This window comes from Lycium barbarum, chromosome 8, assembly GCF_019175385.1.
Source record: "Lycium barbarum isolate Lr01 chromosome 8, ASM1917538v2, whole genome shotgun sequence".
Classification (NCBI taxonomy): Eukaryota; Viridiplantae; Streptophyta; class Magnoliopsida; order Solanales; family Solanaceae; genus Lycium; species Lycium barbarum.
This window is the reverse complement of record NC_083344.1, coordinates 450,082-462,586: the sequence shown is the minus strand read 5'-3', so window position 1 is coordinate 462,586 and position 12,505 is coordinate 450,082. Positions and strand designations below refer to the sequence as shown.

Here is a 12,505-nt window from a genome sequence, read left to right as displayed (position 1 = left end):
CAACTTTAAGGGGTCATTGATTACTTAAGCCTTGATTGAAAGTATCAATGAGAGGAAAGTCTCATACAAGAAAAGACAGAAAGAGTTCTTAAAAAAAGCTCAAGCACTAGGCACCCTTTGTGATGTAAACATTGCTACCGTCGTTTATATCGCTTAGCACAACGAATTAGAGGTGTTTCCAAATCATGGTGTTGTTACCAATACTTTTACAAAGTTTAGCGTGCTTCGGAGTTGGAGCAATAAAATAATATGCTGACACTAGAAGAGTTTACCAAGCAGAGGATAAGAAGTTGAGGAACAACTGCTGAAGGTAAGGAAGGAGAACAGGGTGAAGGAGTTATTGTACTTCATGCATCTTGTTTGTTAACTCCTTCACCCTATGCTCCTTCCTTACCTTCCGCAGTTGTTCCTTCAATTGCTTAATCCTCTGCTTCGTAAATGCTTCTAGTGTCGCCATTTTTTATTGCTCTAACTCCGACAGCCCCCTGAACTTTGTAAAGGTATTGATAACAGTACCAAGATTTGGAAACACCTCAGGTTCATTGTCGTAAGCACTATAAACGACGGTTGCAATATCAACATCACAAAGGGTGTTGAGTTCTTGAGCATTTTTCAAGAACTCTTTTTGTCTTTTTTGTATGAGGCTTTCCTTTTAGTGATACTTTCTATCAAAGCAAGCTTCATTTTCTTTCCAATCATGCCTAAAGAGGAGGAAAAGAAGGAGAAATGTGTTTGTTCGGCTATGGGATCAAATGGCTTTGTTGTTGTGGTGTGTTCCTTTGCCTAAGTTTGGCTCCTATTTATAGGGGGGGATTTAGATTCTGTCAATTTTTGAATAGTTTGAATTAGAGGATTCTTATTTGTCACCATTAGCAATTTTGACATGAAATTAAATGAGGACAAACTAGATACCAAGTTAGATTGAAATATGTGAAGTTTATGGCTCTGATTTTATGCTGACCAATTTTTTTTGAGTCAAACTTTGGGTCTAGGAGAATAATTTAGTTGAAATTTTTAAGTAATCTCCATAAAAAATTATCATAGAGTAACAACAAATGTGATTGCTTACTAATTTTATAAAAAAGTGATGATAGGGTAACAACATATTGCTTTCTAATTTTAGTCATCAAAAAATTAAATAATAATAATAATACAATCTCTTTAAAAATAATTATAGATGTACAAAATTAAATATTCAAACAAGCGAGCATTTTAAATAAAAGATGTAAAAAATTTAATTAACTATAGTGGCTAAGAATTTTGAAATATTAATTCGACAATATTTGAATATGCGTAAAAAACAATCCATTTAACGGTTAACTTTTAAGAATACAAATATATATTGAATATTAAATGGTGATAAATGTACGATTATAGCTGTTGCAGTGCTTCATGGAAACACATTTTATTTTTTCCAATTATGCAGAAACCATATTTAGTATAACTTTTATGTTGTTGTAAAATTTATTACAAATTAAATTCTGCTTAAATTTATTTTTTTTACTGTCCAATACTCACCAACCTGTCACTCGACACACATTTAAAAATTTCAATGCGAAGTTTACTTTACGATCGTGATGGGTGTCCGCGATAGCGAAAAGAAAATTGCTCGAATGGTGTTTCGAATGGACATATCCTTTCTTTTTTTTTAGCATATTTGGAGTTCTAGAGCTCGGAATTGGGTGATTTTCGTGGCATTCTTCTCATTTTGGAAAGGGGGTAAGTATTTAACCTTTATTTTTGTGTTTCTTCATGATTATTTTCTTTAGTTATCATTTTTTATCCGTGTTCTGAGCCCCAAAGTTGAGAAATGGTAAATCCTTGATTTGAGTATCGATTCGTGGAAGAAATTGGATGATTTTTTTTTTTTAAGATTTAGGACCTATGAGTAACCTGATTTTGTGACAAACTTTAATTTTGACCTTCGGAGCTCGAGATTGACTTTTGGGGGACTTTTTTGGACCCTAGTTAACACCACAGCAATATGGGTGTCATACACTCATGTAGATTATGTATTTGATAGTTTTGGAGCGTTCAGAGGTACTCCTGATAGGAAAGGCGATTGTCTTGATTCATTTGTTCAGCTTTGAGGTATGTTAAGACTTCTAGACTTCGTTTAAAGGACGTTTTCAACAAAGATAATAAAAATAAGCTTATCAATAAGGGATAAGGGCGTAATAGGGGGTCTCATATCCATGATATGACGAGCATTGGTACGAGTACCGGTGCCATGATATGAGTGACAGTGCACTGTGTAGTTGTGGGTCCTGACCCAGAATGCCAAAGCATATGGGCATTAGCTTTTCTGTGCTACTTTCTTATACTTGACTATTTAATTGTATTGGGCACTCTAAGAAATCTTGTACACTTGTGATAAGCATGTTGATGAACTTACTTGAACTTGTTGGCTATTATGTGTGGATTACTGATGAACTTACTTGAACCTATTGGCCATTAAGTCCGAATACTGAGATATTCACTCTTTTATATGTCGTATCATGCATGTGCATTGATGTGGCTCTATATGATCCGAGAGAACGAGATTTCAAGGTAAGTGATGGTTACTATGCCTAAATGGTCGGTTGATGGATATTTTGGCCTCATAAGGTCAATTGCATGATATTTTGGCCTCTTAAGATCAGTTTCCCGATATGATCTGGGAGATCTGGTATTCTGAGTGGTATATGGATTTAGCGGTCCCTCATGGGTGTCACGACCCGACTAGGGGCCATGACGGGTACCCGGGGCTAACCACCGAGCACCGCTCATACCATTACCCATCGTACTCATCAAGCGTTCATTCATTAATCTTATATTCAAGTCATAGGAAAAACCATTTTTCACTTCGAAACATAATTACCTTTATATACATAAGCCCTTCGGCTATCAAAATAATGTATATACAATAAGGACATCGTGAGACCATACTACCCACACATACGCATCTACGAGCCTCTACTAGAGTACTAGACATATGGACGGAACAGGACCCCGTCATGCCCAAAACATATATATACACAAAAGAATAAATCAATGGCACCTCTGGAATAATGGGGTGCTCTCAAAGTCAGCTAGTAGCTCCTACGAGTCTGGATCGCCTCCCTGCCTACCTATGGGCATGAACACAGCGTCCAAATAAAACGGACGTCAGTACGAACATTGTACTGAGTATGTAAGGCATCAACAATAATAATACATCAATGAAATAAGGAAGCATCAAATGAGGAGCAACTGTAACTGACTATCAATTATAAAAGAAATAATGCATGCTGACTTACTTCATAATCATCATCATATCATGTATGCATATATGTATAAGCTTCCCGACCATATCGGTACGGTGTGATAATCATTAGCCCGCGTCCAGGCCTCCCGCGTCCGGGGTACCATCTCATGCCGCCCACTAGTGGTGTCTGCCTATGCTATCTAGACATGGTGTATACGCTGCCCGCCTTAGGAGTGTCTGCCCGGCCATATAGGCGCGGTGTAATATCATCATCATGTACTCGTCATAATGCATGCATGGAACTCAAAGACAACTATACTTTATCGGGGTGACATAAGGTCGTGAACCCCCGATTCTATTATGGAGCATTCTGCCACACCTTGAAGGAATTAGCATATAAGGTGAGTGTATACAATAAACAACATCAATGGATTGTAGTTAACATCATTAGCTTTGTGGAAATATCATATCATGAACTCTAGAATCTTTGGAATTAAGCTCATCATCATTATGTTCATAATATCTCTTATCTTTAACTCATATAGCTATTCATGAACATAGACTCTTAGTTTTCCGGAATGTAGGAAATTCATGGAGAGGGAGGGAAGATCATGCCATAAGATTCACGCATTAGAAAGAAGGGACTAACCTCGCATACCTTTTCCTTTAGCTATTCTACCGCTTGATCGTTCTCTTTCAATGCTCACGTTTTTACCTTCAAGGGAGTTCGTATTAACATTAGCTAAACAATTATAAGAATGTCCTTAGTAATGCTAGAAAATATTGGGCAGCATTTCCTTTGTTTATACAACTTTCCTCATATCACATATCAACTCCCAAACATCCATAACAACATTCACAATATTATAAGCAACAATCATCATTCATCTACGTTATCCACATTTCACAATTGCACTTCAATTCCTCCATAATCATAGTCATAGTACACTATTACGTTTTCTCACATATAATGCTTATCCCATGTCCTAAATATCATTTATAACATAATTATAATCACAACATATCAATATTCATGACTTATTCCAAACTACCACTCAAAATGTCACTATCCTCACATTCATGACCCATTTTCTATATCCTTCCACAATCCAAGTCTTTCAACCTCTCATTACTTTAAACAACATGGAATGATCATAAAACTTACCTTAGATAGTTTAAGAATAAACCTTGAGCGGAGATACTCCTCTTGCACCAAAACCCTAGCTTCACTTCTACTTAGATTCCTTGTCTTGGATGAACTCTAGTGAGCTTCTTACACTTAACTCTCTTAGTTTGATGAAGTTGATCTTGAATCTCTCTTGAGTTCTTATGGAGTGTGTGGAACCCTCTAGAATCCTTGAGAGAGATGAAGAAGTGTGGGAAATGAAATTAGTGAAGTGGGATCACATTTATATAACTGAACTTAACTTAGCCCGTCGGGACTTCCACAGACACTTATACGATCCGTATAACATTGCACGGCCCGTATAAGTGGTCATGGTTCACCACCAGGCAAACATCATCTCTGCTGGGTGTTATACGGACCCTTATACGGACCGTATAATATTATACGGACCGTATAAGTCGGTCGTATAACCCCATTTCCTGAAATGATCTCCGTCGTTCGTTTGATCTCCAATCCTTATGGAACCTTCTTGACACTTGTTTAACACCTCATTAACAATCTAAGGGACATTATAACTCTTCTCCAAAACATCATTAAGCCATCATTAATTCGATACTCGTAAATCTTGTCCGACACACAACCTATACCTTGCTTTCCTTAACAATTTCCGTCTCCTACCTCACATGTCTTTGAAAGCTCATTTAGAATCATCAAATAATATTTATTACTTATCAGAACATCGTATACGTCGTGCCCTTAGTTAGTCTATTCACTGTACGTTAACGGGAAATTTTTGGGGTGTAACAATGGGTCGCATCTCCCGTACAGTCTGGCGGAGCTCTGTGCGTCTACGAGAGCATATTGCATTGCATTTCTTTATTCACTTCTTATCTGATTACCTGGTTGACTGTTTATTTGATTCTCTGATTTTCTGAGTAGGCGACTTACTTGGTACTATTACATTCTTTACTTGGTAAATGGTTTGGTTTGAAGTTAACATAACCGGTAAGGTTAAATAGACTTTTCCTTATACTTCGTCACAACTTCTTTAGTTGTCGGTCTATGAAATATACTTAGTACACGTGCTTCATGTACTCGTACTACACTTGCTGCACTCTTGTGGTGCATATTCTGTTCTGAATACGAGTGGGTTCCGCGAAGTGGTATGAGTCTTGGTTCTGTTCTTTGCTGCATTTAAATATGATAGTATGATATTTGTGTGACTATAAGAACTTCTTATTAAAAAAAGTATTTTTTGAAGCAGACTAATTAAAAAATAATGTCAAATAAAATGGAACAGAAAGAAATATTAACCATAATTAAATAATATAAGTCTCTTACATCGATAATGTATATTATTCACTTATTGATTTAGTATGTGAAGAGGAGATGCACATATGCTTCAGTGTGGAAATGTGAGATGTTGGCTATGGATGACTTTAGGAGAGTTAGAGGTAGGCCGAAGAAGTATTGAAGAAAGATGATTAGATATGACATGACAGTTGCAGTTTGCCGAGGACATGACCTTAGAAGGGAGGTTGTGGAAGATATATGTACACCCACCACGGTTGCGTTAGCATTTCAATTTGAAAGAAAAAAAATAGTGATCTTGTAGCTCAGTTGGTTGACTATATGAACTTTTACATTGTTTGTCGAGGGGTTGGAAAATTGTTAAATGCATTTTATTTTTAAAGGGAGCATAGAGTATTTTTTATTCACTCTTTCTTTTACACTAATCATTAGCATTATTCAATTACACCTTCTTCTCCTCTTCTCTCTCTCTTCACTCTACAGTGTAAAAGCTTAGAAGAAGAGACTAATCTACATTTCTAAATGAAAGAAAACAAGTTCATGAAGGGTCTAGTAAGTACGTTTTTTATTTTTAATTTTTATAGGATTATTACAAGTTATTACAATTATCAATTTTAATTACAATAGCAGCATCTATTATTTCCAAGAAAATGAATATTCATCTATTTATCTTTATTTGGTGTTGCTAATCTACTTTTGTGATGTGATTTGAGTACTTGGTATTCAATTTTATTGCTAAATTTGTACTAAAAATTGAATCTTGGAGCTGTTTTTGGTAGTGTTCTTACTGAAATAAGCTTATAGGGGTGTCCTAAATTGGTTGTTTTTACAATTTTTTTTAGAGATCTTGAAAATGGGTTACTATGATTTGGTCCACATTGTCTTTTTCAAGAGAATAAACTTGTTTTGTAAGTGGAAAGTCTATATTTTTAATTTTTTTAAAGGATTCTTACAAGTTACAATTCTCAATTTTAAGTACATTAGCAGCATCTGCTATTTCCAAGAAAATGAATATTCATCTATTCATCTTTATTTGGTGTTGCTAATCAGCTTTTTTGATGTGATCTTAGTACTTGGTATTCAATTTTATTGCTAAATTTGTACTAAAAATTGAGTCTTGGAGCTGTTTTTGGTACTGTTCTTACTGAAATAAGCTTATAGGGGTGTCCTAAATTGGTTGTTTTTACAATTTTTTTAGAGATCTTGAAAATGGGTTACTATGATTTGGTCCACATTGTCTTTTTACAAGAAAATAAACTTTTTTTTTTAAGTGGAAAGTCTATATTTTTAGATTTTAGGATTTTGTTTGCAATTCATGAGTTTGCATTTTTGTCCATTTTTCCCCCTAGAATGAACTTGTTTTGTAAGTGGGAAAGTCTATATTTTTAGATTTTAGGATTTCCAAGCTTTTGCATTTTTGCCCATTTTCCCTTCTAGAATGTTCTTGTTTTGTAAGTTACTATTCTCAATTTTAATTTACATGAGCAGCATCTGATATTTACAGGAAAATGAGTATTTATCTTTATTTGTGTACCTAATCGACTTTTTGATGTGATTTTAGTATTAAGTATTTAATTTTATTGCTAAATTTGTGCTCAAAATTGAATCTTGGAGCTGCTTTTTGTACTGTCCTTCATTAGAGTTCTCTCTTTCTTCTGAAAGATGCTTATTTTGGCGTCCTAAATTGGTTCTTATGACAATTTTTTTAGAGATTTATTCTATCTGGATACAGGGTTTCTATGATTTGGTCCACATTGTCTTTTTCAAGAGAATAAACTTGTTTTATAAGTGGAAAGTCTATATTTTTGCTTTTTACTCATAAATGTTGATAGAGGGATCTAATATGAAATGCAACTGGTACACTATTGGTTACTTCAGTGTTTTGAATTACTTAAAGCTTGTGAATTTATGTACATACACCTGATTTGTACTTTTTTTTTTTCTCAGTTCTCATAATTATCTCTTTCATTTCTATTCCCTTTTTTGGAGTTACATTCTTGAGGAGTTGACATAGCTTAGTTACTTGCTATCAGTCAAGTTTCTTTTTTTCTGAAAATGAAAAAAGAAAAGGTTATCTAGTTGAGGTCTTTCTACTGGTTTTCTCTAAATCCTTAATGTCATCTTCATTTATAGGAGCTCTTTTGTATTTTACTGGGGGCTTTCCAAACCTACTCGTTATAGAATGTCGACAAAGTACTGTTTTAACTATAATTTTAGATTAAGTGTGCAATGCTGTGGTTTAACTTATTTTAGATCTTTGTTTTCCTTAAGCCTCTGCATCCAACAAAAACAATGTCATAGTGATGGGCCGAGCTAATAAATGGCGGGTCAATGACCAGCGCAACTTGGGCGGATCATGTTTTCATGGGCTAATTTTGCCACCTTTACTGAGAGATTTATCATTTCCTTTTTGCTTTTATATTTTCCAGGCAATGCTAGTTTTGTTATTTGGATTAAGTCACAATGTAGAACATACTGAAGCTCAATTTGACGGACAATGCAATTTCAACAAGCCTCTGAAACCCAGACCTCACAGTGCGTCAGTGTTGGACTTTGGTGCTGTGGGTGATGGAGTGACTCTAAATACTGTGGCCTTCCAGAATGCCATTTTCTATCTTAAGTCCTTCGCTGACAAAGGTGGGGCCCAGCTCTATGTTCCAGCTGGCAAGTGGCTGACCGGAAGCATAAAGCTTACCAGTCACCTTACTCTCTTCCTCGAAAAAGAAGCCGTTATTTTGGGATCACAGGTTAGCGCCTTGACTTGTTCTGAAGTTCCTGCTTATTTAGATTTTTTTGTGTTATTAGAGATAGAAAGGCTGCTATTATAGCACCCAAGGGTATGGCCTAGTAGTCAATGAAATGGGAGGAGAATCATGAGGCTCAAGTTCAAATCCCAGCGGAGGCAAAAACATTAGATGATTTCTACCCATTTATCTAAGCGGAGACAGAGTTACTTGGTACCTGTTGCTGGTGGGAGGTAGCAGATATCCCGTTGAATTAGTAGAGGTGCGCGCAAACTGGCCCGGACTCCACAATTTTTTAAAAAAAGGCTGCTACTGTATTTACAATAGCCTAAGCATTAATTATTGGAAAAGAAATGATTAGCTTGAGAACTTGTAGCACTTGGTGACGAGGTGCTGTGTTTTAACTGTTTATAAATACATTCAACTCTTGCTACATTCATGGCAATTCCAAAAGGGAAGATGATACATGTACAGCCGTGGAAGGGTAGATCACAAGTGGTCTGTCTGCATAATATTAATGTCACAGTTTATGTGGCACTCTTTCCTTTTTAGTCAGTCTAAAAAAGAATGACACCTTTCTATATTTTGTAACATTTTAACTTGGAAATTTCCATTTTACGGTGAGATGATTTCTAGCCACACAAATACCTTTGACTTATTTTAGGCCAAAAGTTTCAAAAGTCTTTCTTTCATTCTTAAACTCCGTGCTCGGTCAAACACCTTCACATAAATTGGGACGGAAGGAGTAATATTTTATCCTAACCTCGTAATAATCAAATTATAATGTTTGTAAATGCATTGTGATGGTGGGGACTAACTTCAGATTCTCAATCTATTTACATATGCATTGGATATATACACATATATTTTATAAGTACGTTCTTCCAATGCAGGATTATGCTCATTGGGATATAGTTGAAGCCTTACCCTCCTATGGACGAGGTATTGAGGCACCAGATGGAAGATATCGCAGCTTGATTTCTGGAATTAATTTAACTGATGTTGTGATAACAGGCAGGAATTCCTTCGTTGCATTAATCTACTATACTTGATGTTTCCGTTTTTGGCCATGCATGCAGCCAACTTACGCCTATTGCTTGTGCAGGTAATAATGGAACGGTTGACGGCCAGGGTTCTGTATGGTGGGAGCAATTCAGTGCCCATTCTTTAAATTATACTCGACCACACCTAGTAGAATTTGTTAGCTCCAAAGATGTTGTCGTTTCAAACTTGACTTTCCTGAATGCTCCGGCCTGGAATATTCGCCCGGTATATTGCAGGTAAGTTGATTATCTCTGTGAGAAAAGCTTTCCAATATAAGGTTCTCTTGTGATAAGATCTGGACTTTTCTAATTTATTAGAAATTTTCATATTTTGCAGTAATGTTGTGGTTCAGAATATAACAGTTCATTCTCCGGCTAACTCCCCATATACCTATGGGGTAGTCCCAGGTTGGTTTAATTAAAATCATTTCTCTTACCTTTGTATACAATGTTTGAGCATCTGAGACCTGCTTTAAGTGGTACAGCCAGACTTCTCTATAACAACCATTCTCTATAACGACATTTCACTGTAACGTCAAGTTTTCTTTGGAAGTGATTTTCATGTTATGTTATTATATTATATGTCCCTTTCGATATAAACTTCAAATATATTGGGACAAAAGATATCGTTATAAATAGGTTTGTATATCCAGCAGTCAGCACTTTTGACTGTCCGAAAACCTCAAGTTGATTTTCTAACACAATTTTCCGCCAAAACTCAGTAGTTTTCTTGGCACTAATAAAGAAAAAAAACTGGATAGTTTCCTGATACTGCTTGGTTCATCTAACAATAACACCTTTCTGTAGCACAATTAAAACAGGTTTTTAATAAATTAATGTGATTATTTATATATCGCAATTAATCTAAATATGGAGGTACGGACATGGGCCTTAACTCTGATTTTTACTTTGAGCTGATGGATGAGAATAATTAAACCAGATATTACAGAAACATTTGTTGTTGTGTTTTAGAAATTTAGAGGTACTTGCAAGTTTTGTTCCAAGTAATGTGAGACCTGATACTGTAGGACCTCTCTATAATAGTCATTCTGTATAACAACATTTCACCATGTTTTCTGTGGAACCGATCTTTCGTGTTACGTTATATTATATGTTCTTTATAACAACATTCACTATAGCAGCCAAAATTTTTTTGGAACAAACGATGCTGTTATAAAGAAGTTTGACTGTATGCATTTTCAGATTCTTCGGAGCATGTGTGCATTGAGAACAGCAACATTAGCATGGGTCACGATGCTGTTGTTCTCAAAAGTGGTTGGGATGAGTACGGGATTTCCTATGGGAAACCTACCTCGAATGTCCATGTCCGAGGGGTTAGGCTTCAGTCTTTTGCAGGTGCTGGTGTGGCTTTGGGTAGTGAGATGTCTGGCGGTATCTCTAATGTGCTAGTAGAGCATGTTAACTTGCATGATTCCCTTTTTGGGATTGAGCTGAAGACGGCGAGAGGAAGGGGTGGTTATATCAAAGATATTATCGTTATGGATGTGGTTATGAAAAATGTGCAAGTGGGAGTTGAGGCCACCGGTCAATGTGATTCTCATCCGGACGAGAAATTCAATTCTTCTGCTCTTCCAGTTGTTAGTGGTATCACTTTTAAGGACATTGTTGGCACAAATGTTTCCACAGCAGGCAAATTCATTGGATTATCTGAATCTCCATTTACTTCAATATGTCTATCAAATGTCACCTTTTCCATTTCTTCCAACCCTTCTACACCATGGCTATGCTCTGATGTATCCGGTTCGTCTCGAAATGTGTCTCCTGAACCATGTCCCGAGCTCGAGAGCTCATTTTCTAGTACTACCTCAACTTGCTTCGCCCTCTTACTCCATCCTTCCAATCAAGTTGCGGTTTCGTGAGTGAAACAATTCATTTTATTGAACCTATACAATGGTGTACAATTCTCCAATAATATGCAATTCAGGATCTTCAGTCTCGTGCTTTTGCAAGTTGACATCAAAACTCTGGTGAGATAAAAAATTTCAAAGTGGCCTGAGATTGCTGATTGTCGCCTGTGTACAGCGTCAGTTTCTTCATTCACATATAAGAAAAGTTTTGATGCACGCAAATTCAGATGAGTTGTTTTATTTCTGTTATTTGTTCATTTGTGTTTTTAGTCATTTGTCTTACAGTTGTAAAATAGGCAGCAAAGAAGGGGTGTTACAGTTGATTTGTCATTGTTGAAATAATAACTTTTTTTTTTGGGTCATTTGATTGAATTGAAAGGAGTTGTTAGTCCACAAAGTCTTGAGCTGAAGGTATCAGCAATTTTTGAAAATTGTATCATGTTACCTCGACTTGCAGACCCTGCTTGTTGAGGTGACTCAATGTTGTCATGTATGCATTAGGAAGGCATTTTGGCAAGATTTGTAATGGAGACAAGCTTTATTTAAGTGTTTTTTATTCATTTGATTGAATTGAAAAGAAATCCTAGTTCACAAAGTCTTGTATTCAAGATATCAAACTGCAATTTCTCAAAATTTTGAGGTAACTTAATGTTGTCATGTCAACATTAGAAAACATTATGGCAAGATTTGTAATGGAGACAAGTCATAACTGTCAGCACCTTAGTTTGTTTCATATTTCCTTGGATCCTTTGTCATTTCATTTTTCTTCTGGCCCAGTAGATGGGGTGGAGGGGGGTCTACCAGGATTTTCAAACTAATTGGTAAAGTTTGTTGGCTGCTAGTGAAAATAATATTAGCCATCAGCAAAGGTCCATTTTTGCAGTAGGGTTCTTTTCTCTTTGGATATTTTTTTAAGTTAAAAATACTTACAATGTAAAATGTATACTATGAGTAACATACTATTGTAGAAATTTATCTTTAATTACCTTATAAATGACTTGATTGTTTAATTATCTCTTACAATGATATTAGACTTTTTTAGATTACCCTCTCCAGATCTACTTGTGTGATTATACTGGATATGTTGTTGGTAGTACACCTTTTTAGACTAGTTATTAAAATGAGAATTTTTCTTCTCCCAAATACCAATTAGAGCCCGTTTGCGTTGGCTAATTGAAAGTATCCGG

The 12,505-nt window shown here is 35.8% G+C and overlaps 1 protein-coding gene across 3 annotated transcripts; it reads left to right on the top strand.

Annotated features, from left to right (window-relative positions):
- Positions 1–1,700: 1,700 nt before the first annotated feature.
- On the top strand, positions 1,701–11,913 carry LOC132605576 (probable polygalacturonase). 3 transcript variants are annotated; one of them, XM_060318708.1, is made up of 6 exons: positions 1,701–1,719; positions 8,093–8,410; positions 9,301–9,421; positions 9,513–9,687; positions 9,788–9,858; positions 10,654–11,913. In XM_060318708.1, the coding sequence occupies exons 2-6, from the start codon at positions 8,096–8,098 to the stop codon at positions 11,328–11,330; spliced, it is 1,359 nt and encodes a 452-aa protein (XP_060174691.1). In that variant the 5' UTR covers positions 1,701–1,719; positions 8,093–8,095; the 3' UTR covers positions 11,331–11,913. The 3 variants fall into 3 exon arrangements, with proteins under 3 accessions (XP_060174691.1, XP_060174689.1, XP_060174690.1); XM_060318706.1 differs by lacking the exon at positions 1,701–1,719 and adding an exon at positions 6,056–6,215; XM_060318707.1 differs by lacking the exon at positions 1,701–1,719 and adding an exon at positions 6,065–6,219.
- Positions 11,914–12,505: the final 592 nt, after the last annotated feature.